Raw genomic sequence first — 27369 nt, 5'->3', positions numbered from 1 at the left:
GCTTCTGACCTTAACCCAATCAGTTAATCTCTGCTGAACAGTAATTTTTTTTCATGTATGCCTTGTTCATAGAGGCTTTTTAATAGGAAGGTAATTAAACTTGTACTCTGGTGATGGAAAGGGCTTGGCTTAGCATCTGCAGCCTTTGTTGCAGTGGGAATTTTAATTTCCTTTCAGAAGAAGGCTTGCTGCTGGAGAGTGGCCTAATTTCCTGTGCTTACCTCCACAGCATGTCAGGGAGGAGGAAGTGAGGTTTGGAAACTACAGGGAAAGCCAGAACTACAGTCCTTTACTTTTTCTGTGACATTCATTCTCTCACATTGTTACAAATCTCTTGTGTAACTTGGGAAAGGAGGAGGGTGTGTCAAAAACTGTCACCAGTGCTGGCCTCTGGATCTGGCTCTTCTATGTAAGAGTGCTTGAGAGAGAGGGTTTTTATGGTAAAACTGCACTGGAAACAGCAGGGAGGGACCGATTTTGAAGATCCTGAGAGAGTTTTTAAGCATTCTGAGATTATTGTCATGCCTGTTAAACGTGACTTGTTTTTTATTGTAATTGTGTTTTAGAGGAAAGCTTCATAAACAAATAGAAAAGCATGTGAAATGATTTTCATAATTTTTAAATTTATGAAAAGCATACAAAATTTAAGAATATCCAGAGCATAAGCTGAAGGAAAGGATTTTCTCAAAAACAAGCTTTAGTGTAAGAGACCAGACTGACTTCAGTGTAAGAGACCAGTCCCTGTAGGTGTGTGATTCAGAGAGTAGGAAGGTGGCCACATACATAGGAAATAAACTTCTTGCTGCCATGCAAACAAAAACTTCTGAGTTCTAAACTAAAATTCAGAGTTAACAGTGGCAGCATTCAAGCACACTTTGATTTGGGACCTTATTCTCAGAAAGCAGAATAATATTTATGCTCTATAGAAAACAAAGCAAAATTCATGCGTCAGCTGGCACGAAAGCCTCGAGTATTTGGGAAATAATTTCTGTAACAATTTGAAAGCTGCAGCTGTGGCAGATCAGCAGTGCTATGCTGTTTTGAGGAGGAATAGCCTCAGGTTAGCTGCATTCAGCCCTCCTAACACAGCCTGCTCTTGCTTTGCAGCCGGGTGGGGCTGGACTGGGCGAGCTCCATGGCCGACATCCTGCGCGCCCTGAACTCCTCGGCACAGTGGCACCACGTCATTGCTGCCTTCACTGACCACTGCATTAAACAGCTGCCCTTCCAGCTGAAGCACACCAACATCTTCACTTTGCTGGTGCTGGTTGGCTTTCCTGAGGTAGGTGACCTGGCAGTCCTAAAGGAAACAGAATTGGCTAAAGCTTTTAGGTGTCTCTAAATGCTACAGATTCCATCAATTGGAGACAACCTTTATAAACTCTCAAAACCTGATGTGTGTGGTATATTCTGGGGTACCCCGTGGCAGGAAGGAATGAATGTGACTGCATGTTCTTAGAAGGATAATTTATTATTTTATGATATTACAGTACAGTATAGTGTAGTACAGTATAGTGTAGTATAGAATGCTATACTAAAACTATACTAAAGAATAGAGAACGGATACTGACAGAAGGCTTAACAAGATAATAATGGCAAACTCTCTCCTCAGAGTGTGACACAGCTTGGCCCTTATTGGTCATTAAGTCAAAACAATTCAGATGTTGGATAAACAATCTCCAAACCACATTCCAAAGCAGCAAAACACAGGAGAAGCAAATGAGATAATATTGTTTTCCTTTTTCTCTGAGGCTTCTCTGCTTCCCAGGAGAACAGTCCTGGGCAAGGGGATTTTTCCAGAAAATGGAACAGTGACAGATGTGTGTCAGAGTTCACATCTTTCCACTTGTGCACAATTAACATTGATTTAATGAAGAATAATGAGCTGGTTTTGCCTGGCATTTCTTTGGATGCTGCTTATAACAGCTACAAGCAAACCAGCTTCATTTGTTTCAGTATCTAAAAGGACTTTTGTACAAGTAAAACAATCCATTCTCCATTCTCCATCTTGATGTTCATAACTCATACACTACCTATGTAACATTAAATTGGTTACTGCAGGCATTTCTTTTATAGACTTGAGCTTCCATTTTCTAAAGGCCAGCAAATGCCAGGCATCAAGCAGTGGTTCAGCGAAAAAATACAATAGCAAAAATAAGCAATACAATAAAATACAATAGCAAAAATAAGCAATACAATAAAATACAATAGCAAGAATAAGCAATACAATGAAATACAATAGCAGGAATAAGTAAATGTAACCAACAGAAGACATGGCTGTGTATTTGTAAATAAATATTCCAAATGCTAACTGCATTTCTGCTGCTGTTCCAGGTGCTGTGTATGGGCACTCGTTCTGTGTACATGGACAATGCCAATGAGCCTCACAATGTGATCATCCTGAAGCACTTCACTGAGAAAAACAGGGCTGTGGTTGTGGACATCAAAACCCGAAAGAGAAAAACAGGTTCTGTGGCATTTTTGTTTTATCAGAGAATCACAGTGTGTTTCCTTACAGTTTGTTAAAAGCAAATGTTAACCAGACCACTGAGCAGAGTTTGAATTCCATTATTAGTAAGTTGCCTGATTTTCTGCTCACAGGTTACCAAATTCTGCTTGCAGGTCACTGCCAAATTGTGGAGCTTCTGCAGAAATTATTTCAATTATTTTTATTCAGAAAAGGATTTAGAAAGCTGTTGAGACCTTTCTGTTAATTGAGAAACTCAGAAGCAGACTTTTGATGAAGATGAAGCAGTTGTTTCAAGATTTGTGTAGCGTTTGTGTCTTATCCTTTACAAACCAGTGCTTAATGTTTTAGAACAACTGCGAATTTAAAAACAGTTTGGATAGCCCTAAAATTTCAGACCAATATATATATCAATTAATTAACATAAATAATATAATTTATATAAATATAATATATATAATATATTGATTAATATATATTTATATATTCATATACAGTCAATATATTATATTTTTAATATACCCAAAAATTCATACTATTTAATATTTAATGTATATTTAACATTTTAATTAATATTTTATATATCTTTAACATTTTAATTTAATATCTAACATATATTTTTATATAACAAATCAGCTGGGGTTTTAGGAGCAAGGGCTTTTCTCTTTGTATGACCTAATATAGTGAAGTTAATAAAGCAAAGGTTGTCCTAGGATTTGACTACTGAAGTTGTGTAAAAGACATTTGGAAAAATCAACAGACTAAACCACTTTGTGATACTCAAGGAAGATTTGAATATAAAAGCTTTTCTGTTTGTTTAACTGTTGACATTTTAAACAGTAAGATCAGCAATATTTATTTCATCATATCAATTGCAGGTCAGAATTTTCCCCATTTTAGTTGTAAAATACAACATGAGCTGCTGTGCTGCTAATGTGCAAATGTGACCTGGGGATTTTTAACTTGTACTGAAAAATGAAATACTTTATTCACTGCTCCGGGAATCTGAGATAATTTTTGTATTAGACCTTTATTAGAACATGATTGATGTAGGGATGTCTCATGTCTCAACCTACTCGTATCTACTAAGAGATGACTCTACAACATTTTGATGTGAACCAAGTGAATTCTGGTTTTTTCTCTCTTGTAGTGAAAGACTATCAGTTGATTCAGAAATGTGGGCAGGAGGGCAGCGATCCCCAGAGCCAGCTGAGGCAGTACCTGCAGCACTTTGTCCTCATCTCCACCCACCTCCTGCAGACCAGCATGGACAGCAGCTATGCTGAGGCAGTGGAGACAACCTGGGTCCTGTCACTGGCTCTGAAGGGGCTCTACAGAACTCTGAAGGTACCTGACACAGAATATGAGAGAGAAATAAAAATTCATGTTCTGCCCTGTGCTGCAGGAACTTGGGTATTGACTGAGCCCACTGGGGAATCACCACAGGGGCATTTCTGTCACAGCTGGATCCTTTATTCCCAGTCTGTAGGGGGTTGGAAATGTTGCTGGGCTTTAAATGGCTTTTGTGAGTCTGAGCTGCAAGTTGTTTTGATTCTCCTCTGTGGGGGCCAGCCATTCAGGAGAACTCAGGAAGAAATTCCTAGAGATAGGTGAGCTTCACTCCATAGAATGTTTTCTCACTCCTGAAGTATTTGAAGAGGAAATTTTTCTCTTTTTTTTCCCCTTTTTTTCCCCTTTTTTTCCCCCTTTTTTTCACTATTTTCCCCTTTCCTTCCTTTTCCCCTTTCCTTCCTTTTCCCCTTTCCTTCCTTTTCCCCTTTCCTTCCTTTTCCCCTTTCCTTCCTTTTCCCCTTTCCTTCCTTTTCCCCTTTCCTTCCTTTTCCCCTTTCCTTCCTTTTCCCCTTTCCTTCCTTTTCCCCTTTCCTTCCTTTTCCCCTTTCCTTCCTTTTCCCCTTTCCTTCCTTTTCCCCTTTCCTTTTTCTTTTTTCCTGAGTTACTACTCTGTGCACATCACAGATGATACCCTTAAGGGATTTCAAGTGGGGATTTTTATTTTAGGGAAATGCAAGGAAAAGATTCCCAGTGTAATTCATCTGGGTAGGAAATTCACCCAAGGCTGTGTGACAAGGCCTCTCAAGCACTGTGATGCATTGTTCCTTTTTTAGTTATTTATTTTTATGTGTGTGTGTGTCTGTGTGTGCAGATTCATGGCTTTAAGGAGATCCAGTCTGCCTTTCTTCAGTCTGGTTTACTCAAACTCCTGGTGAAGAAGTGTAGCAAAGGAACTGGCTTCAGTAAGACTTGGCTTCTCCGAGACCTGGAGGTAAGAAAAGTGACATTTTGTAAAAAGTCAGGCTTCACACAGTGGCATGAGAGGTTATGGCAGTACCCTGCCCTCCTGGGGACTCAGGATTATCCCTAATTAATCTCTTAAACAATGTTCACTTAACTGTATCCCTGAATCTGCCTCTTCTGCCCACCATAATCCTGTGGATAATAAACTAAATTCTTTAAAGCAGGAGCTGATTTTCACTAATCTGATTTTATTTGGAAAACAATTTGCAGGATGAGACATTACTCACCTACTCAGATTGTTTTATGGATTTTATTTAGACTGTTCTTGAGAATTCCATTCTTCAATTTAGAAAACAATCTCAAAGAAAGGCATGACTTGCCCAAGGTTTTGCTGCAGTGCAGGTGGGGAGATCAATGCACACATGGGCATATTCTTTCACTCTGGTTGTTAAATTGCTGAAAGACAAGTGTGGTTCAACTCTTTGTTATGTTTTATCTCAGGCAGGAGTTGTGATGATTCATCTTTAGGACTATGATGAAGCCAAAGGGATGTTTCCAAAGGAGCAGGGTGTGTAGGGGCATCACTGGCATTTTGTGATGGTCACCTTTGCTCTGGTTTTGTCTTGGAATCTTCAGATCTTTGTTGTACTGAAATGGTTAAATAATTACTTTCTCAACTTCCTTTGCACTTTCAGCTAATCACTGAAGTTGTCTTTGCAGCAGCATGGAAGGTGTAACTCATTAGTGAAGTGGGAAATGGTTTTGGTTTGTGTTTTGGGGTTGGTTTTTTATTTTTAGGTGTGCTTCTTTATAAAATAGCATTTGTTAAGCACTGTCCAGGTTTGATCATCTTCCTCTAAGATGCTGATTGCAAATAAACTCCTAATACCTGCAGCTGTCACACCATATGTTACCTTGTTTCTGTGCAGATTTTGTCAATAATGCTGTATTCCTCAAAGCAAGACATCAGTTCCCTGGCTGAGCAGGAGGATACTGAACTGGAAGACAGGGAACAAGATCAGGATGTGGAGCAGCCTGTTGTTGGTCCTGTTGACTTAGAGCAGAACAAACTTGATCCTCTGGAGGGCCTGGATGAAGCCACCAAAATTTGCTTCTTGGTATTTAAATTAATTTACCTCCTTTTGGGTAAATGTGCATTTGCTAGTTGCATAAAACATTTGGTGATTCATGTGGTTGTTTTCCTTCTAAATTTATAGAGTATGGGTCTGTGTGATTGCAGTGCATCATTCTTTAATGAAAATAAAATAGATCTACAGTAATGAATGCTACAAAATCATTATGCTGTGTTATGCTAAATTGCTTCTCATTATTGTTAATCCAGATGCTAAGTTCATTAATTCTCTGTCTACAAAGTGGGAAATAATGCTTAGGTTATTCTTAAAGAAATTCAGTCTTTCTTTTCCTCCTCTGATGTATTTTTGGGGTTTTTTAAATTTCTTTTTGCTCCTTGCTCAGATGACACACGATGCACTTAATGCACCTCTCCACATTCTTCGAGCCATGTATGAGCTGCAGATGAAAAGAACAGAATCTTTTTTCCTGGAAGTTCAAAAGAGGTATGTGAAGTTCTGGGTTCAGCAGAGAAAGTGTGGTGGGTGAAAATCTAAAATCCTCTCAGTGCTGGATAGAAATTCTTCCAAGGATAAGATTTGGTTTTCATGTGTGAAAAAGTAAGGAAATAAACTCTGCTAAGTTGTATTTATGGAAGCAAGTCACCATCCTCTGAAACACATCACATGCTCCCATATGAAGTTCCACTGTGGCTCTAAATTCTGTGAACTGAGTCGAGTCAAGAGCTCACATGTGGCTTCTGGTACTCAGAGATCTCACAGAGACACCATGTTCTCACAGAAATGAGTGATTTTTGTAACATTTAAATCCTTTGGCTTGTTAGAACAGGGGAACAGTTAACATGACAAAAATAGACAGAGCTTAATCTTTCCAAAACAGAAGGTGGGAAGATTTAATTTGCATTTAATTGCCCTAATTGAGTTTGCATTACTTTGGAAACACATTTGTGTGGTTTTGATTTCTTTGCTGTGTGAAGGTTTGATGGGGATGTGATCACAACGGATGAGAGGATCCGGACCCTGGCTCAGAAGTGGCAGCCCAGCAAACGCCTGAGGCTGGAGGAGCAGAGCTCCAAGGCAGTGGATACAGACATGATCATCTTACCCTGTTTGGTATGGACACCTCTACAAACAGCAACAGCTGGAAAATAATTCATTTTGGCATTTGTGCCTGAGATTTTTTTTTTTAATACATCTGAAATAATCTGTTATCAATGTTTTATGTCAAAATGAATAAGCAAGTATTTCTTCCTTGTTATTCCTTCCTTAAGGAAGTGAAAAAACTTGATTCCCAGGTCAGGAGAACAAATTGTGATTGCAGGCTGTAATTTCCTCCCCTTACCCAAGAGAGATTGTATCTCATTGCTGTAAGCCTATGCCCTGCTACTGTTTCAGCATATCATTGTTATCTTAAATTCAGCAGGACAAGGAAGCGATGAATTTATCTTGTAGACACTACACTTGCAAGCTTTGGGTTTTGCATTCAATTGCAGGGTCCCACAGCTCTGCTTTATTTTGAGGGCTCACTCCTGGCCATGAGGTGTCACCAGCACAGCTGTTTATCAGTTGCATAGCAAAGGGGAAGGAGCTTCCTGAAGCAGTTTCACGTAATTATAAGAAAAAAATAGACCTTTCAACAGATTATACAGAGGCTGTGAAATACCCACGCCTGGAAATTGTCCAAACTTAACCGGACAAAGCCCTGATTTTGAAGTTATCTCAGCCTTAAGTCAAATTTGGAGCAAGTGATCTCCAAAAGTTCCTCCCAATTGCCTCATTTCAGGGTACTCGGTAGCTTTACCTCTATAGGTGAGCTTCAGTTAACACTAATTCTGGTTGGAATTCTGCCTGCTATTTCCAAAAATGCATCAGTGTGTGTAGACATAAACAATGTTTCTCAGGAAATCTGTAGCTGTGTGAGAGATCCTACATTTGTGGCATTTTTGACAAATTTATTTATAAGTTCAGCTTGCAGTTTGACTGGTCAGATATTCAAACATAAGGCAATAAATTATTAACAGCCTGTTTTCAAACTTGCATTTCTTTTCTTGCAGTCCAAGCCTGTACTGTGTGATAAAGCAACAGAAGAAACCAATCCTGTAGCCCAGAAACTCATCACCAACACAGAGAGTGACCTGCAGCTGAGCTACGCCAAGCAGCGCCGCACCAAGAGCTCCATCCTCCTGCACAAGGAGCTGGACTCCAGGAGCAAAAAGGCTGTCAGGGACTACCTGTACCGTGTCAATGAGGCTATTGCAGTTCTCTATGCCAGGCATGTGCTGGCATCCTTGTTAGCTGAGTGGCCTGATGATGTGGCAATAAATGAGGAAATCCTAGACCTCAGTGGCCCAGCCCATATGACATACATCCTGGACATGCTGATGCAGCTAGAGGAGAAGCAGCTATGGGAAAAAGTAAGTGGATTTCACTTAGGATTTCACTTAGACATGTGAACAAAACCTGTGCCCACATGCCATGAGACTCTGACTAACAGGAATACGTGCAGTTTCTTTTTGCAACGAAATTGAAACTCCAAAATTTAAATTAGTTCTGAAAAACCAGTTGGAATCTGTCAGTCTTGATGTGCTGATCTTGTTAAGAGAAAATGAAAAAATAGCTGTGTAGAGAGAACTCTTTCAGTTATGAAAGAGAAACTGGTAAAATAGGCAGTCTGGTTTGAAAATAGACAATATAGATGGTAATCTAGAGAAATTGGTAAAATTGGCAGTGCTTTTTAAAAGCTGCTTTTTTCTTAGCTCTCAATGTCTATATTGTAATACCTGCTACTCCACTGATGAGCTGCTGGTGGAAGTGATCTTGGAATTACAATAGAATGTTGTAATGAAAATGTCAGCTCAAGGCTTCACAACAGTCAAAGCAAATCAAGTGCTGGGAATCTTCAAAAAGGGAATGAAAAGTAAAGCAGAAGGCATTGATATGCCACTGAACCAATGCTATGCACTCTTTTGGACTGCAGTGACTCCCTCATCTCATTAAAAAATTAAAATAAGGTGGAATACAACTGGAAGAGGTCTAGAGAAGAATGGCAGGGATTATTACTGCCATGGAATAACTTCAGTATGAGGAACCAGCTGGTTTTCTTCCTTCTGGATCTTTCCCCTGTGAGGCATTGAGGGAGAAGGAATAATGGAAAAGTCTGTTCCTCTTTCTCTGTAGATTTAAAGCAGTAAATAGCATGCAAAAGTTTAGAGCCAGTATTATTCACTGGCCCTCCCAGTAAGAAAACAAAGGAGTGTCAGATTAAGGTAATAAGTGGCAGGTCCAAAACAAACCAAAAGAACAGGCCCTTGACACAGTAAGTCATGGAAATTGTTGCCCCAGGGTGTTTTTATGGGTTCAGAAAAGGGCAGGATGAACTGATGGAATAAAATCCATTAGGGCATATTAAATGTAAAAGCCTGGCCTTTGTCTTAGGTTGTTCTGCACGTGCAGAGTGCATCCAGGGAACTGCTGCATGCTGCTTTGTTTTTTAAACTCCCTTTCCCAAGAAATCAGTTTTTGGCAGATTTGGAGATGAACCTGCTGGCCTGAGCTGGTGGATTACATTTTGTAGGAGGAGTTGGGAGATGGTAGATGAAGACATTGCCTCAATGAGTTGCTCTGATGACATGAAAGGGCCTCAAGAAACAGAATTCCTGAATTCAGGCTTTTATGCACTGCTATAAAAATAAGAAAAAGGGAGACTCAAGTGGTTCTGAATTCTTTTTAGTATGTCCTGATAGATTAAAGGACATTTTTGGATAGTTTTAAATGTACAGGACTTGCATCTGCTGCTTTCAAAACTTCAGCCATCTCATTGATACTTTATAATTTCTTCTTATGCCCAGAGTTGTACTTTTTTGGTTTTTGAAGGCTGAAATATGACATATTCTATTCAAATCAAAATCTGTAGGTATAGAAGGCAAAGGTGGCTGTTTAGTATGCTAACAAAGTTGTTTATCTCACTTGATTGCAGCTTTAGTTTCCTGTTAATTACTTCATGGATTAGCCTTGTGTGAAGAGACATGGCCAATATCTGTCATGTTTTTATCAAATAAAGAATGAAGGGTCTAGAACTGAAGACAGAGTGAAATCTTGTGTGCTTATGGAGATGACACTTGCAGGCATAATTTCTGAATTTATCTTGTTTCTTGCTGGTACCTTGATTCCCTGTTCCAAAATACTGTGTGGTTGGACATGACTCATGTCAGCCATCAGAATGTACAGCTGTAAATGTTCTTTTGACAGTAAATTATATTTCCATGACATTTCTCCCCCCAGATTCTGCAGAAGGTGCTGCATGGGTGCAAGGAGAGCATGCTGGGGACCATGGCCCTGACAGCCTGTCAGTTCATGGAGGAGCCAGGGATGGCTGTGCAGATGAGGGAATCTCAGCATCCTTACAACAACAACACCAACTTTGAGGTAGGGCAGGCAGGGCTTGCAGGCACCACTTGAAGCTGGAATCACCCATGGGTGGAGCAGAAGCCTCTCAGAGTTCACAGGGGTATCTGTGGGACTGAATTCTGTGCTTGAAGCTCCTGTGAAATCTTCCTTGGAAAAGGCTGATGTCAGATAGCTCAGGCCTTGCCCTGCAAAGAAATGTGTTCAATCAAGCACTTCAATGGAATTCTAATTCAATCATATGGAAAGTGCATAACTTACATGGTTTTACTGTGCATGTGTTTGAAGCAGATCAGATTTGTAAATGGTTTCAAGGCCTTAATGATCAAATGTTTCTACCCTTCCTTCCAAAGATTTGTTTCAGTTGGCCTCTTCCAGCTGGCCCTTGTGCTGTTAGATGAACAGCACAAACAATTCCCTGTCACAAACAATTTCTGACTTTCTTCTGTTGATACTGTTTGATAGCATTTTTCTGATATGGTTTGGTAAGTAATTATTGCCTCTGGGCAGTCTTGGGATTTTTAATTTCCCTGCTGCTCTGACTCCTCTGATTTTCATTTTTAAAATGCATATAACCCCTTAGGTTCTGGCAGTGAGATCAATATCAGCAACAATTGCTGCTTTTAAAAAAGGAAAGCATTGCTGGCAATTCATTTTACATGTTTAACAGGTAATGTGAACAATAGGCCATGCTTTACATTTGTTAAATTAGCTCAGGGTAAAAATATGAAAGTAAAAAACTCACAGAGATGCTGTAATTCTTATATCTCCCTTGTTCATATAGTGAAAGTTCAGTGGGCTGTGGGCAGTGCAGTGTGCCAGCACACAAAGCTGCTGTGTTTATTTCTCAGGATAAAGTTCACATTCCTGGTGCTATCTACCTCTCCATCAAGTTTGACTCTCAGTGTAACACAGAGGAGGGCTGTGATGAGCTGCTCATGTCCAGCAGCAGCGACTTCCAGCAGGACAGGCACAGCTTCAGTGGCTCCCCCCAGAAATGGACTGACTTCGAGCTTCCAGGTGAGCAGGGCTGCTTCAAGGGCACACAGGATACTGCTGGGGCTCCTGAGAGAAGCTCCTGATGAGTTAAATGTCCTGAGATGTACAGGGAAAAAGCCAATCCTTTCCTTGTCCCACTCTGTTTGCTCTGACGTGCTGCTCCTGCATTTGTTTCTGCAAAGTGCCTTATCTGTTGTTGTGCTGTGACCTTTTCTTTCCACCACTCACTCAAAGCATGCACTCAGCTACTGGAAACAAATTTGATCTTGATTGTGTTCCAACACAGTCCTTGTTCTGCACGATATTCACTGACATTGTTTATGCCTTGTCTTACTTTCCACAGGAAGCATGTTTTTTTTTATTTAAAAAAAGAAAAGATATGCTTATCTCTGTGCTCTGCTGCTGCTCTGAGCAAAGAGAGGCAGTGCCAGCACCTTGGCTCCAGCTGGTGCCACAGAGCACAGCTGGAAAAAACCCAAGGTTTGACTGCCAGCTGCACTCTGGATTCTCTGACACATTTGTGAGAGCACAGTGAGGAGCAAATGCCAGAGAGCTCAAGGCCTGCACAGTCCCCTGCTTCTGATTTTAACCTGGTTTAACCCGCTGGGCACTGGGCACTGCAGGAAGCTCTTGACTTCAAGGACTGGCAACACCTGTAAAGAGATTTAGGAACTTTCTTAGCAAACCTGTTTGGGTTACAAGTGCTGGTTTTGGGTTACAAGTGCTGGTTTTGGGTTGCAAGGTACTGGTTAAAAGCAGATGTGTGTTCTGTAGAAATATTTTAGATTTTTGTGAACTTCTATCTATCTTCTTTTTCATCCCTAATAGTTGCTGAGGTTTGCCAAGGAGCTGAACTTGGACGCTCATTGTTTAGAGCAGCCTTGGCTGTGAAACTTGAGTTTCACCTTGTGAAAATTCATTTACAACCAAGGCTGTCTGGATTAAGGCTCTTGGTTCCAGCAGGTTTTAGCTGAAACCAGACATTTGAAGGCTTCTGGGCTTTTAATCTGATTGAAGGGCTTTCTTTTATGAGTAGGAGAGAACACTGTCTCCATTTCATGATAAAAAGGGAAATTCTTTTATAGATATTTCATTTTAAATCCCAAAAAATGTTTTCAAAATTTTTCTTGTTCATGCAACTTTGAAAATTCTGCTTCCCAATGAACTCTAACCTGCTTGTCCTGGGGTGACAGGCTTTTCCATGGGGCAGAAGTTATTTTAAGTTTTAACGGCTCTAGTATTATAGAGCACAATAGGTAAGAAGATGTTTTGTGTAGCATTCCAGACAACTACCAGGATTTATCTCTGAAGGTGAAGATGCCACAATGGCAAAAACCTTTTGAATGTTTTTGCCTGATTGTTAAGTGGTCAAATGTTTTGATAGTCCTTCTATTAAAAGTGATTAAGTTTGTTTTCTTCCTTGGAGTAGAAATGTTCATTTTAATTTTCTGACAGTACTTTCAAATATTTTAAACCTTTTGTCCAATGAATTCAGGTGTTGTTGCAAAGAACTTGGCTGCCTGTATAGGGGTTCTTGTGTCATAAATCATAACTGATCCAGTAACACAATTGGAAAAGTGAAGTTACATGTGAAGAATATGGAGTTACTTTAATTTCCTATATTTAGTTGTCAAAAATGTAAAAGACATTATCCTTCCTATCCAGTATCTTTAGACAGGGGAACTTATTGTGGGTTTTGCTTCAGCCTCCTCTTTTTGTGCTTCATAGTTACCAAAAAATAAGACCTCCTCACTTAAATGAAGACATCTAGTATTAATTAATTTCAGATTTTTCATTTCAGTTATATTTGAGATGGCAAAACTAGCTCAGAAGATTGTAATGTTTGCTTTCTTCCTTCCCTGCACACAGGAGACACACTCTACTACAGATTTACTTCTGACATGAGCAACACTGAGTGGGGTTATAAGTTTACAGTGACAGCAGGTCATCTGGGCAGGTTTCAGACAGGTAAGAGATGCTCAGAATGGATTGAAAAGGGCATTTTTTACTAATTTTGCTGAACTTTGAGAGACCTGTGGTTGTCCCTTTTCCTTGAGTTAGAATTTGCATTCAGTGTCCTGGAAAGAATGTGATCAGTTTTTCATGTGATCAGTTATAACATAATCAGTTCAAGTTGAAACTCAACTGATGTCTCTTATTTCCTGTGATTTTGGGGTAGAAACACAAAATCTTCACAGAAACTTGGAGATTACAATTATAATAATTTAATTTGCATGCAAAATCTCATTATATGATAGTAATTACACAGAAGATTTAGTAAACACTCCAGGATGCCATAATTGGAAACAGAAATAATGATAATTGCATTTTTCCAAAGTGGTTGTCCTTTAAAATAGGATGGTTCTGGGTCTAATTTTTAGCATAAGAGGTTTTGTTAGTTTATTTCAGAGTTTAAATATTTTTAATGAAATTGAGCTTGATGGATTATTTGCTATTAGCAAAACTCTACTGCATGTCATAATAGGGAGGGCCTGTGTTTTGTTTGCCTTATTTGGGCAAAAATTTAATTTTGGATATGATTCTTTCCAATTTTTATGTGAGTTTTGCCTTAGGAAAGAGTTGCCATGTCAGGATGTAATTTAGAGTTATCTCAGATTTTTGTTTGCTATTTTAATCCAATATTTCTGGCTTGCAATACTTGACTATATGAACAAAACGTGTCCCTACAAAACTGAACAGCTGTTTGAATTTTCTTTTTATTTTTCCAGGGTTTGAAATCCTGAAGCAGATGCTGTGTGAGGAGAGGGTGATTCCTCACCTGCCCCTGGCCAGGATCTGGGAGTGGCAGGTGGGAGTGGCGTGTCGGCAGACGGGGCACCAGCGCCTCAAGGCCATCCACCTGCTCCTGAAGATAGTGCAGTGCAGCAGCCAGGGGTGAGTGCACTGCTCCCCACCCTGCACCAAAAAGGCACTAAACTGATGCTATTTTGAAGCAAAAAAAAAAAAAATTCCTGTGATATGAAGCTGGTTTTCTTAATTTGTCTGTCAGATGTAAATTACAGTGCTTGATAGCTTTGGTATCATTTCTGCTCTGATAGCAGGAATGTTTTACTCTCTCTTCTTTCTTGGCCTTTAAAGTCTAATGAATTAAAATGTCATTATAAAGAAAAAAAAAAGTCATCACAATGAATTAAAATGTCATCATAAAGGAAAAAAAAATCATCACAAAGCTCAAGGCCATCCACCTGCTCCTGAAGGTAGTGCAGTGCAGCAGCCAGGGGTGAGTGCACTGCTCCCCATCCTGCACCAAAAAGGCACTAACCTGATACTATTTTGAAGCAAAAAAAAAAAAAAATCCCTGTGGTTTGAAGCAGATTTTCTTAATTTGTCTGTCCAATATATTTTGCAGTGCTTGATAGCTTTGATATCATTTCTGCTTTGATAGCAGGAATGTTTTACTCTCTCTTTGCTGTCCTTTAAAGAAGTCTAATGAATTAAAATGTCATTGCAAAGAAAAAAAATCATCACAAATCAGGACAAAGGTAGATTTACTAGAAATTTATTCCCTTTGTATCCATTATACTGCAGATTTAAGGTAAGGATGAAATAATAACCTGGTGAAGTGATAATCTGATTCTCTGTAAAGTAAACAGCTTCTAAATTATTATTTTTAGTTGGACCACTAAGCCTGTAATTGAGTTTTAGAAGAGATATGTGTGCTTAAGTTTATGAATGCATGGCATGAGTATTTCTAGATTCAAGAGCATTTAGCAAAGTGGGTTTTTGTATTGTTAACTGTCACAAATGAATGGTTTTGTTCTCTTAAATTTGATTTGGTTTGGTTTCCCCTCTCCATTCCCAGAAATGGTCATGGTGGTTACTCACTATTGCATCCCAATTTCATTTAAATTACTTTTTTCTCAGGGACTGTGACCTCACCTTGTTGAAGCCACTTTGGCAGCTCTTCACCCACATGGAAAACAACTCATGTCACGACTCAGCCAAGCCTGGTATCCTCCTTCCTCTTCATCGAGCACTGGCAGAACTCTTCTTTGTGACAGAAAACAGAGTTACTGTAAGCAGCTCCTGTTTCTATCCCTCCTTTCCTCAGTGCTGGGAATGACAGAGTTTTACACTAAATTCATTTTCCTTTATCCCTCAGAGCTACAGAAACATTAACAACTTTCACTTGGCAGCAAGTTGTAATTAGAGGGGAATTCTGTTACCTTATCCATCATTGGACTTTAAGTGATAGGCATGACTATTAAGGCCCTAAAGCCACTGTTTATTCTGAGAGCAATTCTGGCTTAATAATTAATTTAAAGGTATTTGCATGTGGTTTTTGTAGAGTTGGTTTTGAAATTTAAATATGAATAGTGTCATGAGCTCATTTCTGTAATCATAAACTGTGCTCTAGTCTGGTGTGGAGTTCTTAAACCTTTGGTTCTTGGGGACTCTAATAATCAGCATTTTAATGTTAATTAGTAGAATATCACCTTATTAGAAACATTGGTGTTCATTGCATGTTTTCTGGCTGCAGGAGCTTGGATCTCTACAGGAGTATTTGCTTGCCTTAAATACTGAAGATCATCTTCATCGCTGCACAGCACAGGTAGGATTGCACAGCCCCAGGGCTGGAGGGTCTGGGATCTTTGTGGCAGACCCTGGATGATTTCCCATGGCCCAGTGGAGTTTATAAAAGAGATATTGATGTATTTGGTAATTACAGTACCTTAACAGGCCTCTGGAAGTTGTGAGTGAGCTATGCACAAATGCTTTTCTAGGATATTGAGAAGAAATTCTTCCCATGAGGATAGGGAGACCCTGGCACAGGGTTCCCAAAGCAGCTGTGGCTGCCCCATCCCTGGAAATGTCCAAAGCCAGGTTGGACAGGGCTTGGAGCACACTGGGATAGTGGAAGGTGTCCCTGCCCATGGCAGGGAGGAATGAAATTATCTTTAAGGTCCCTCCTAGCCCAAACCAGTCCATGATTCTAGATTTCTATTTCTGTTCAGTTTCATACGATTTCTTTACACTTTGAGCTTGAGGAGAATATTTGGTGTGACTTTGTTTTTCCTTTTCTCTTGTAGGCCCTGAAAAACATTGCTGCTATCAGCCTTGCCATTAACTATCCAAACAAATCAACAAGTTTCTGGAATGTTTAATACTGGCTCAGGCCGGAGTGCATGGGATAGAGTAGTTTGTCCATAGGACATGGGAACAAACATCTTAACTCCATTCAGGAGAAGTTCCTTCAGCTTCAGTGTATGAGCACTCTGCAGCCTTTCTTCCTTCCTTCCACCTTGATGTAGAATTTGTAAAAGTAACAGCTCACTTCAATGAAAAAGCACATCCTGAAGTAACTCATGCGTCCTACAGTTATGTATGCACATATTGTAGCATGTTAGAGTAAACAGAACAATATTGTTTTTTATTCAGAGGAAGTAAAGGAAAGAAAGTAGCTGAAGTATGAGAATGCAAGGCCCCCACGTTTGTATTGTCTGCTCCTGAGGAAACTTGATCCATCAAAGGTGTCAGCTTCAGAAAATAGTGCTGAACTTGGGGTGATGCCATCAGCAGCATCTGTTGTACCTCTGCAGAGTGAAACAGGCAAAGCAGAATCTGGTGCCTGCTGCAGCAATGGTCCATGATGAATCCTGTCATTTTTGCTTTGGAGGCTACTTCCCAAGGAAAAGGATTTCAATTCTTACCAAACTACAGGTTGTAAAACAAATTGTGGGTGATTTGCAAAGCAGCTGAAGGATTCCAGTTTCACAGCATCCTCGTGCAAGAGCTTTATGTTTCTCCTGTTCTTTGGGTCACCTGTTCTTACCTTGTTTTATCTCCAATGCATTATTCCAAATAACCCATTATTGTAGTGCAGAGAGCAAAGGCTGGCCTTCAGTCACAAGGCAGTGGTGAAATGAAGACCTGAAGAACTTACATGTTTCTGAAAAATCACATCTTTACAAGAAATTATGAGAAGAATTTTTTTTCCTTCAGTTATTTTGATATCAGTGGTTTAGGAGGTCCTTCTTGGCAATGTTGGGAACCCAGACTCCCAGCACTCAGGGTGGGGTTAATGATCAATCCACTCTTATCTTTCAGAGCAATAACCACATTTCTCTTAGTGAACATGGAATGAATTGCAGACCTTTTATGCTGCAATAAATTGGCTTTCTTCCCGCACAACTATATTGGTTATTCCCTTTCCAAAGAGTTAAAAAGAACACAGATTTGGGGGTGTATTTTGTGCACCATTGCACAGTTTGTAGAGCTGGTCTTGTCAAATATAAATTCAGATTACTTTTAATATTTTCTTCTTTGCTTCTTCACCCCAACACTGGAGAATGGAAAAAAAAAAAGGCAGCCAAAGGCTCTAATAGTAACTGAATGCAAGTTGTGTGAAGCAGTGGCTCTGTCAGAAGGAAATGTATTTATTGTCCTGCTTGTCCAAAGTTTGAGTGGTGCCCAAATACCAGTGCACAGGAGCCCTGCTTTGGGGAGTGTCCCCTGAACTGATGATCTTCTCAGCTGGGGCTGGAGTGTAAGGGTGGCCCAATCTCCCTCTGAGAGGGAAACATGCAGTAATACATCCCTTGCTTTTTTTTTTTTGATGGCTGTAGAGTTTTGTTTTGACTTCTGTTCAGCCAAGTGCTTGAATCAGAATGGGATTATTCTGCTTGAAAGACTTGAAGCTGAAGACCAAGAAGCACCATGCTTTCAGGAATGGAGTGGCTCTCTTAGCAAATGAGAATGCCAGGATTCAGGAGAAGTGTAGTATTTGTGAAAGACTGAAAGGGAGCAGAGAGATGCTGCTCTGAAAGGCCTCCTTGAGCATCATGAGTTGATTTCCTTAAAGACATCAGGATGGGAAGGGAATTGTCAGGATTGTGGTGTACCTTTAATGCACAGATCAAGGTGTTTGAGTCTGCAGCCTCCCTGTCAGGGATCCACCTGCTTCACTCCTCATTGCTGGGACAGATCCCGGCCTGGGGAGCTGCTCCACCAAAAGGAAATGTTCCTAAACTGATGTAGGGAGTCATGTGGATGGCACAGGTGGGAAATTGCTTCTCTGGAGCAGGAGGACTTCCTCTTCACTGCCTCCATGGGCACCCATGGCTGAGGAGTCATGGATCTGCACTGGGCTGCTGTGCTGGCATCTGCCCATCAGTCAAAGAAGGATTTTTCTTTTCTCACATCAGGGATGAAGACTGTAAATAAACCATTCACAGAACCTGTCACAGCTCTGTCACAGTCACTTTTTTCTGTTGGACTGTCCTTTTGCTTTCTGGATGAAGACATGAGGCTGCCAGGATGACACAGGAGTGGCCAGAATTCCTTGCTAGGCATTACCACTCAACTTACTCTACCAGCAGTGACTGCCCTCATGAGTCAGTCATCTTGCCCTGAAGGAACTGTCTAGGAACAGTGTCCACTAAATATAATTTCTACCCACTAGATGGAACTGAAGGACTGTGACCTGAGTTGACACTGAATCTGTTGCTGCCTTATAACTCAAATCATTAATTATGGATTTTTTAACAGATGAGAAACACTGATTATTTTTTTTCCTTCTGGTAGCTCTAAAGAAAGAGGAATAGAATACCAATAATGAATATTCATGATCAATCACATTTTAAAAATTATGCAGAAGTTCCAAGTGGATGTGAATGATGCTATTGAATTGTATAAAACTGTCTGGAAAACAGGTATGCTGAAAAAAATGTGCCTAATATAAGAAAAACTAAAAAAGTTGTCCTGCCTGAATCACCTATGATGTGTTTAAAACAAATCATATTGTTCCTAATGATACATTTGACTTGCTTTCATTAAACACTTAAAAACGAGAGTTTTATAATTTCTTTTCTTACGGGTTTACTACTTTGCAATTTTTATCAGTTGTTTAAAATATATCAGACCTTTAGATTTATTCCAGTTCAGTTCAACATGTAAAAAGAAAGCTACAGATGTGGGTAAAATATGCAAATGAAGAGAAATATATTGTAAAAATTCTATAAAATCAAAAAAAGTACAACATGGTGTCTGTTTTTTGTTTGTTTTTCTCTCCTCACTGAATGTTTAATGCTGGAGTTTGTAGTGAGATTCAGAGTTTTTCATAGGAATCCTCATTTTCCATGCTTGTGAGCAAACCTGCTTGTCCTCATGTGCTTGGTAAATATCTGATATTACATTGAGCTATGCAGGACCCAGACTTCTGGAGTCATCTCTTAAATTCCAGCCCTGCTGTTTACATTCCAGTGGCCTTACCCTAAAAATTCAGTTTTCCTGTGGCTATCCATTGGTTTCAGTGCCTGTGTATATTTACTTTGAGTCTTAAAACACACATCTGGAGGCCTCAGATGTCTCCTGTAAAGCTGAGATTTGTATTAGTAGGTGTTGATTCTAATTAGTGATGTTTATCAGCAGAGTTGCTTGTGCCTACCTGCTCCAGTGGCTTTAATTGAAAAGCTTGTTTGCCTTGGGTTTGGCTGGAGGAAAGGGCTGTGTCCAGTCAACATCTTCCTGTATTTGCCTAAAGCTGCAAGTTGTTTCCTTGGAGAATGGGCTAATTAGGTAATTTTATTCAACACAAATAAATAATAGGATTGTGAGGGTGTGGGAGAATGAGGATTGTTCCCTGAGGTTTGAGGTTTCAGCTGATAAACCTGAAAAAGCTCAGTGTAATTGCTGTGAGATGTGGTGTGGGGCCAGCATTGGAATGTAACCGAGGGCAGCACCTCCACAGCACCTCGGATCTGCTGTTCAGGTCAAGTTCTCTGTGATGTTTTTCTTCCAAGAGATCAAAAGCAGGCTGCCAGTTAGCTTAGAGGTGGGTGACTTTTAAAAAATCTGCTTTTGGGAGCAGGCTGAGCTGTGTTGAAAACAGACCTGGCCCAATCCCTGTGTTTTCACAGCCCAGCTCAGTTTCCAGTGGGTTTTGTACCTTCACAAACACAAGGGCAGAACCTGCCTGTTGATACCATTTTAAACCTGGAATGCCTGTCTGCAACTCCCTGGAATATCCTGCTATCAAATCTGGGCACACTGGGGCAGAAAAAGCCCCAATAATCTGATTTACTCCTTCCCCTTTTCAGTGGTGAATCCCCCTGAAGTGAATTGTGTTGGGTCTGCTGGGGAGGCACCAGGACAAGCATCATTCCTGTTTCCAGGGGACAAAACCACAACCATGGGAGCCTTGAAAAACATGACCTGGCCTTAAGGGAAAGCTCCAGAATGTTGGAAAACACATTAGGATATGTAAAGAGGTTGGTTTTCAGCACTGGACCAGGAGGCCAGGCTGGATAATAACTGGAACAAAATATCTGTTGGTAGCATTGCCTGGAAAAACAGGAAAAAACAGCATTTTGTGGAGGGAAGCTGAAGTCTGGCCCACATTACCTCTGCTTTTAAAGCAAAGCAGTCAGCCCTGATTCAAGTGAATAAGAGAAATCCACTGTGAATAAGTAAGAGGTGAAGGAAGTGAGATTAAAGCTCATTCTTTCCATGGCAGTCAGGGCTAATGTAATCAGGTCTGTTCTGCAGCAAAATCTTTCCTGATTTTTACCTAAGAAAGAACAAATAATAAAGAGCTGGTACCCAGCTCCAGCCCAGGCTGCAGTGGGCCTCACACATGGGTATGCAGCCATAAACACTTGGGGAAAAATCCCAAACTCTTTTTTCCTCCAACTGGAAACATCCACAAGCATTCCTGATAAATAGATGGGAATCCTGGGCAGTGTTGTAGTGGTCCTTAGCATTTAGAAATTCCCATTTCTTGAGCATAAAAAGAATCAGTGTTTAGGGAGCATGGGAAAGAGGGGGAGAAGAGATAACTGGTCTGTGTCAAAGATGGGGTCTTTCCTCACAAGTTGGCTGGGGAGTTTTTCCTTCTAATCCTTTTCTGACAACAGCAAAGAAGTTTGTTTTTTTTTTTCAGCTGGTTTCTTCTTTCCATTCCCCACTTTACTGTCTGACTTTCCATAATCTTACTGCATAAATCTTACTGCATTTTGGAGGGTTTTTTTCTTAACATTTGCAGTGCAAATAACACTTATTTAAACTTGAGTTGCATGGGAAAAGTCAATTTTCTGAAACCTAAGGAAATGTGAATTGAAGTGCCTGCAAATGTTTGTCAGTGGTAGCTTCTCTCACAGGCTCATTTCCAAAACACTTTGTTGGCATCTCCTCACAGCTGGATCTTCACATCCAGTAGGTGTTGGTAAGGCCACACTGAATTCTTTTTAGCTCTGTATAATGAATAATTCCCCTTACACTGGCTCAGGGTGCCCAGAGCAGCTGTGGCTGCCCCATCCCTGGAAGTGTTCAAGGCCAGGTTGGACAGGGCTTGGAGCAGCCTGGGACAGTGGAAGGTGTCCCTGTCCATGGCAGGGGGTGGGATGGGATGGGCTTTAAGGTCCTTTCCAATCCTATTCCATGATTTTCTGATCTTTTACATATCTTTGTGTTGTGGGCTGGACCTCTGACCTTGCTGCCTTTCAGACACTAAAAGTTTTAACTTCTTCAACCACTAAGAACCAACAAAACACCTGAGGAATCACAGGAAATGCTTTCCCTTAGGATTTTATACTTTCTAATCAGCAAAAGCATCCTGTGCAGATTTTCCTCTCCAATAACTCATCTATGATAACGCTTAGACGTGCGTACGTAGGTAGACATTTACTGGGGCTTCAGTTCATCACTGTGCTTATCTTGGATCAAGTTAAATATGGAATTAAGGTGTAATCTTAAGCACATCTAGTTCAGCTTTTAAAGGTAGGCTTTAAATTGGGTTTGTTGCCTTGGAGCCCAAACAGAGCGTGCTGTTGATGGGAAGTGCGCAAATCGCGTGGCTTTCCCTGGCACCCAGCAGAATCTGCAAAGGCAGGAAACAAAAAGATGAATTCTTGAGTCAGGAGAAGTGTTGAGTCAGGAGACCTTTAGTCTCATCATTCTGCTCGAGAATAAATCATGTCTGTGTTTCTTACCCTTCTCCTCTACATCAACCACCCACAGAAAGCTCATTCATCAAAAACGTCAATGGTTTCCCAGAAATCTCCCCGCTCTCACCTTGGGGTTTTTATTCCCCTGAGCAGCAGGTTGGGCTCTTTTCTCCCCACCAATGTTTTTTTCTTGGGGGGGAGTGAAGGAGGAGGTTGCTTGTTTCTTGTTTTTGTTTTTGGTTTGGTTTTTGGTGTGACTTAAAAGGAAAATTTCATCCTCTGTGGGGTCAGTATTGGACACACTACTGGATTTTAAACAACATCATTTTTTCCCCCCACTCAATTGCCAGTTTCAAAATACACCGTGATGTGTATGATCTTTTGCCACCTTATTTTTCTGCAGAAGATGGCTCAGCCCCTTCAGAGGTGATGGCATCTGGGAGGGTGCTCAGTGCTCCTGCTCTGGAGGAAGGCCATCGAGGAAAGCAATCCTGTGGGGGCAGGACCTGGAGCTGAGAAGAGCTGCTTTATTTACCAGAGACTCAAAGCCACACTTTTGCACTAATAATGCTTAGCACCAGCAGGGTGCTGCTGGGCAGTGATAGCTTCGCTTTAATTAAACCAGCATAGAATTGAGGGGGAATATCCACAGATGAGGTGCAAGGTCTGACGTCCAGTGCCTGTCCCCCGTGCTTGTGCCTTCCCTGCTCTGTAGCAGTTCCTCTGCTCCACGAGGCTTCCTCACAGCCAAAACCAGTGTTAGACAGGAACAAGAAATATCCCTACTTGGGGATTTTTCCCTGTTTTTTCCAACGCTCGATGCCCCTTTGTGGGTTCCAGCGAAGGCTCAGTGCAGCCGTGGTGCCGGGTGAGTGGCTGCTGCTCTTTGGGACTTTTTTCCCGCACTAAAATCGCTTTTCCTCCCCTCCCGTTGCCTCAAGTGCATCCCTGAGCCCTCGCCAGGCAGCCGAGCTCGGAGCTTCGCCAGCGGAGAGCGGCGTGAGCCGTGAGGGCTGGGAGGGCCGGGAGGGCCTGATCCGTGCGGGGACACGGACCGGGGGCTGTGGGAACAGGGAGAGCCTGCTCCGTACAGCCACAGCCACACACGGAGAGGGCCTGCGGGACTGGGGAGCGCCTGTTCTGTACAGGGACACGGACCGTGGCCGTCCGGTCCCGCATGGGCTGTTCCGTTCAGGGAGGGCCACACACGGACCGGGGCTGCCGGGACTGGGAACGCCTCTTCCATACAGAAACAGACACCCACAGCCCGGGGCTGCCCGGCCAGGGAGCGGCTGTTCTGTACAGCCATAGCCACACACGGCCCGGAACTGCCAAGCCCGGCGTCTCCTGTTCCTGACAGGGACAGCCACACACGGCCCGGGACTGGGGCCCGGCATTGCCTGTCCCACACAGCCACAGCCACACACGGCCCGGGACTGGGGCCCGGCATTGCCTGTCCCACACAGCCACAGCCACACACGGCCCGGGGCTGCCAGGCCCGGCATTGCCTGTCCCACACAGCCACACACGGCCCGGGACTGGGGCCCGGCATTGCCTGTCCCACACAGCCACAGCCACACACGGCCCGGGGCTGCCAGGCCCGGCATTGCCTGTCCCACACAGCCACAGCCACACACGGCCCGGGGCTGCCAGGCCCGGCATTGCCTGTCCCACACAGCCACAGCCACACACGGCCCGGGGCTGCCAGGCCCGGCATTGCCTGTCCCACACAGCCACAGCCACACACGGCCCGGGGCTGCCGGCGCTGCCCGCGGCTCCTGCCGGGCTCTGCCGGCCGGGCCAGCTGCAGATGCTCCAATTTCCCCGGCTGAAAGCAGCTCTGAGGCTCTGCAAGCCCCAACACTGCGGGGACGGCTCTGCTTTCTGCAACACGTGTTTCGTTCCTGGATTCCTGCAAAAGAGGAGTTTGCACTCCCTGGGGGAATTCTGGATTTCCTACAGAAAGCCACGCCCTGTCCCTCACCTTACCCCAGGATCAGCTCTCTGTGGCAGCCCTGGCCTCCCTGGTTTGTGTCCAGTTTGTTCCCTCCTCAGAATGTGGCTCGTGGCACACAAGTGACACATCAGCCCTTTACAACCCTGATGGGCACAGCAACGATGCCACCATGGACAGTGCCAGTGGTCCATCATCTATCTGCCCGAGGCAATCTCTGGCTTTTTCCTTTTAAGACTTTTCCTCCTTGCTTTGGAGTGGTGTGGCTGTACGTGAGGTCACGCAGTTGTTGGTGCAGCTGATTCTTGGCTTTAATTACAAACTAGTCTTTTGGAAAGTCTCAGATAAATTAAACCAGAAAAAGTTAAATTGCAGCTCAGCCCCAGCCGGTGAGCAGTTGAGGCATTCAGGCCTTGTCTGTGGCAGAACTCAATCCAAGTGTGAATCTCTCTGGGCAAAGACTGCTGGTGGTGTCCCCCCAGCCATCCCTAACAGTTCCTGGCTCCCAAGCCTGGCTCTGCAGTTCCACCTCTGAGCTTCTCTTTGGTGGCACAGCCCAACTCCTGCCTCAGATGTGTCTCTTCTGGCTGCTGCATCTCCCAGCAGGTTTGTGCTGCACCAGAACCTCACTTTCTGCAGGGGCTGCGGAAGAAACAAGGCAAGACAGGAGCCTGGGGCGGTTTAAGGGTTCTGTACCCCCAGACACCGTGTGATGGGTGTTGGGCTGACCTGCTGTTGTTCATGGTTTATCTTTCGGTGCTGCCATCAGGGCTCTGGCAACAGCCCTTGCGGAGCCCAGCAGCAGCATTTCAGCTCTCCCAGTGTGGGTGCCTGGGATGGGAGCAAGGGAGGCTTGAGGGAGGTGTCCAGCTAAAGCTCTGGGCAGGGCACCTGCACTCCCCACCCAAACCCAAACCCTGGACACCTGTACAGGCCAGAGAGCAGCATCTGACAAGCAGAGCTGGGTGATGCCCAAAGTAAACCATCACCAATCATCCCTTTGGGCAGCAGGGGTGCCTGCTGCAGAGCTGGGGCCCTGCAGTGCTGCTGGAGCAGTGGAGCAGCCCTGTGCACAGCCACACATTTCCATGAGCTGCTGAGGAACCCCAGCCTGGCTCTGCCCCGGGGGATGCTGCAGATTTGTGGCAGATTTGTGCTCAGTGCTTGTGCTCCTGCTCCGATTTTTCAACAATTGCCTTCGGCGGTGATCCAGCGCCGGCGCCTTCCCGGGAAACCCTGCCAGCTCATAAACCCCTTTTAATCTCTCAAGAAGGTCCTTTGTGCAGCCTTTTGTCAACAGGGCCTGTCCCATTGCTATAGCTACGGCCCCTTTGCTGCCGGACACACCTGTTTGTTTTTCCAGCTCCTTTCTGTTGCAGTCAGATTTCTCTGCCACCCAAATAAAAATCCTGAGAAAAGCCCTGCCCTGCTCCTGTTCTGTTCTCGCCCCTGCCAGTTAAGGAAACTCCTTGCTCCCCTGGGATCAGTTTTCTGCAGGCACTGGGTTTAAAGCAGCCTGCTCAGTCAGAGGCCCTTGGTATGGATTTGTTTTCTGGTTATTACCCTTAAAATGACTGCTTGGAGCAGGGCTGGGGATGGTGTTTGCAGCCAGGTGAAGCAGATTCCTTGGAAAGGGTCAGGAATGGTGATGTCCCATGGCCCCTGAGCAGAGATTTTTCAGATACACCATGGGCTTTTCTCATTGACTGCCTCTCTACTCATGCATAAAACTCCCCCAATCAGTGCTTTTGGGGGATCAACCTCATGTGTCACTTGGGCAGCTGGAAGTGCCCCAGCCCCTGGGTTCAGCACAGTGTTGAGAAAGGCTTTTCCCCTGAAGGAATCTGCTTTCCCTGGCACCAGGAGCCTTCCCAAGGGTTTGCACTGCCTTCTAGAGACACTTGAAAAAGAAAATATTCCACATTCATGAGGTGTGGTTGTTGTGCTCCCAGAAAAAACCACCCAGAGATGGAAACCACCCAGGGGAAGTTGCCCTTCATTTGCAAGGTGTTTTTCCAGCGTCAAGTTTGGATGGTGGTGGGTTTCAAGAGCAATTCTGTGAGCAAAGAGGGCTCATGGTGACGTTTGTGGGGTGAGTCAATCACAGGAATCCTGCTTTGTCTCCCCATGTTTCATTTCTCCCACCTCAGATGCAGCTGAGGTTTGATCCCATCTCTAACACAGCAGGATCCTCTCTCCACCTCCCTCTCTGCTCCTTGGCAAGGCTGAGTCACACTCACTGCAGCTGAGTCACCGGGAACACCGGGATCCTGGCATCCTGGGACACCTCTGGGATCCTGGAACACCTCAGGGAGCACCAGGACACCTCTGGTGTTGGGGAAGATGAAACAGGGAAGTCTTATAAATATGATTGTCTGGCAAAAGATTTTGAGAATATGGAAACTATAAGTGAGATTGAAATGAAAGCAAGCTTTGAGATACCTCAGTTACTGAACACCTGGAAAACAATGGTGTGGCTGCTGAAGGTGATCCCCTTTTGGTGGAGCAACACCCTCTGCTTGCAGACAGGTCCAGGGGTCAGAGCAGACCCTGCAGCTTGGCAGAAGGGGCCCAAAGAGGAGTTTTTAGGGTTTAAAATGTAACACAGTGTGGTAATGTAATGATTCTTACAGGCTGTATGTAAATGTTACAGGATTTGTATATTGTACTAGATTGGTTAGTGAGAATGAGAATATTCAGCACAGAAGAAGATTTATGATATTGTAACGGGAACCTTGCTCTCTTACCCTCTCTTTTACTCTCTCATCCTCTTTACCACGCTCTTGCCTTCTCTGTCTTTACTTCTCTCAGCCTGCTCTGAGCTGTGTTTGGCAGCTCCCAGCAGGGCCCTGCCCCCAGGCCCTGTGCAATAAACCCCAAATTCCAAGCCCTGGTTTCAGAGATCTCTGCTCTCCATCCATCCCCACTGTCCTGCCCCCAATGCTTCCACACTCTGGGATCCCAGGACACCTCCAGGACACTCCAGAGCCAGCCAGCCCCAGCTGCAGCCTTAACCTTGGCCCAGAGCCCCAACTCTTCCTCCTGGCACCCCAAGTGCTGCTGACAAGAGCAGGGGGATGCCCAAATGCAGCCAAGCACACACACCTGGTGTTGGTGGGAAGGAGGGGCTGGGGCAAGGGGCAGTTCCAGGATCTGGCCTCACTTTTGTGCAGCAGAATAATTAAATGAGACCTTTGTACTTCACCCAAATGTTATTGCTCTTTATTGTCCCCCTGCTTTGGCACAGCTTCTAAATATTTAATGTGTTGGAAATTGAATTTCTAATTAATGGGA

General features: G+C 43.1%; 1 protein-coding gene across 2 annotated transcripts in view; it reads left to right on the top strand.

Moving 5' to 3' along the window:
- Positions 1-17598, top strand: part of ZZEF1 (zinc finger ZZ-type and EF-hand domain containing 1) — a 60155-nt gene extending 42557 nt beyond the window's left edge. For both annotated transcript variants that reach the window (XM_074557336.1, XM_074557335.1), the window contains exons 41-55: positions 1108-1282; positions 2335-2467; positions 3618-3814; positions 4632-4751; positions 5653-5841; positions 6200-6300; positions 6792-6927; positions 7869-8228; positions 10096-10239; positions 11070-11238; positions 13087-13185; positions 13947-14112; positions 15103-15253; positions 15719-15790; positions 16269-17598. In XM_074557336.1, coding sequence (XP_074413437.1) covers positions 1108-1282; positions 2335-2467; positions 3618-3814; positions 4632-4751; positions 5653-5841; positions 6200-6300; positions 6792-6927; positions 7869-8228; positions 10096-10239; positions 11070-11238; positions 13087-13185; positions 13947-14112; positions 15103-15253; positions 15719-15790; positions 16269-16343 — 2287 coding nt within the window. In that variant the 3' untranslated portion in view covers positions 16344-17598. The remainder of the gene's footprint in view (positions 1-1107; positions 1283-2334; positions 2468-3617; positions 3815-4631; positions 4752-5652; positions 5842-6199; positions 6301-6791; positions 6928-7868; positions 8229-10095; positions 10240-11069; positions 11239-13086; positions 13186-13946; positions 14113-15102; positions 15254-15718; positions 15791-16268) is intronic.
- The last annotated feature ends 9771 nt before the right edge of the window (positions 17599-27369 follow it).

This window comes from Zonotrichia albicollis, chromosome 22 (assembly GCF_047830755.1).
Source record: "Zonotrichia albicollis isolate bZonAlb1 chromosome 22, bZonAlb1.hap1, whole genome shotgun sequence".
Taxonomy (NCBI): domain Eukaryota; kingdom Metazoa; phylum Chordata; class Aves; order Passeriformes; family Passerellidae; genus Zonotrichia; species Zonotrichia albicollis.
This window is presented reverse-complemented; position numbering and strand designations above follow the sequence as displayed.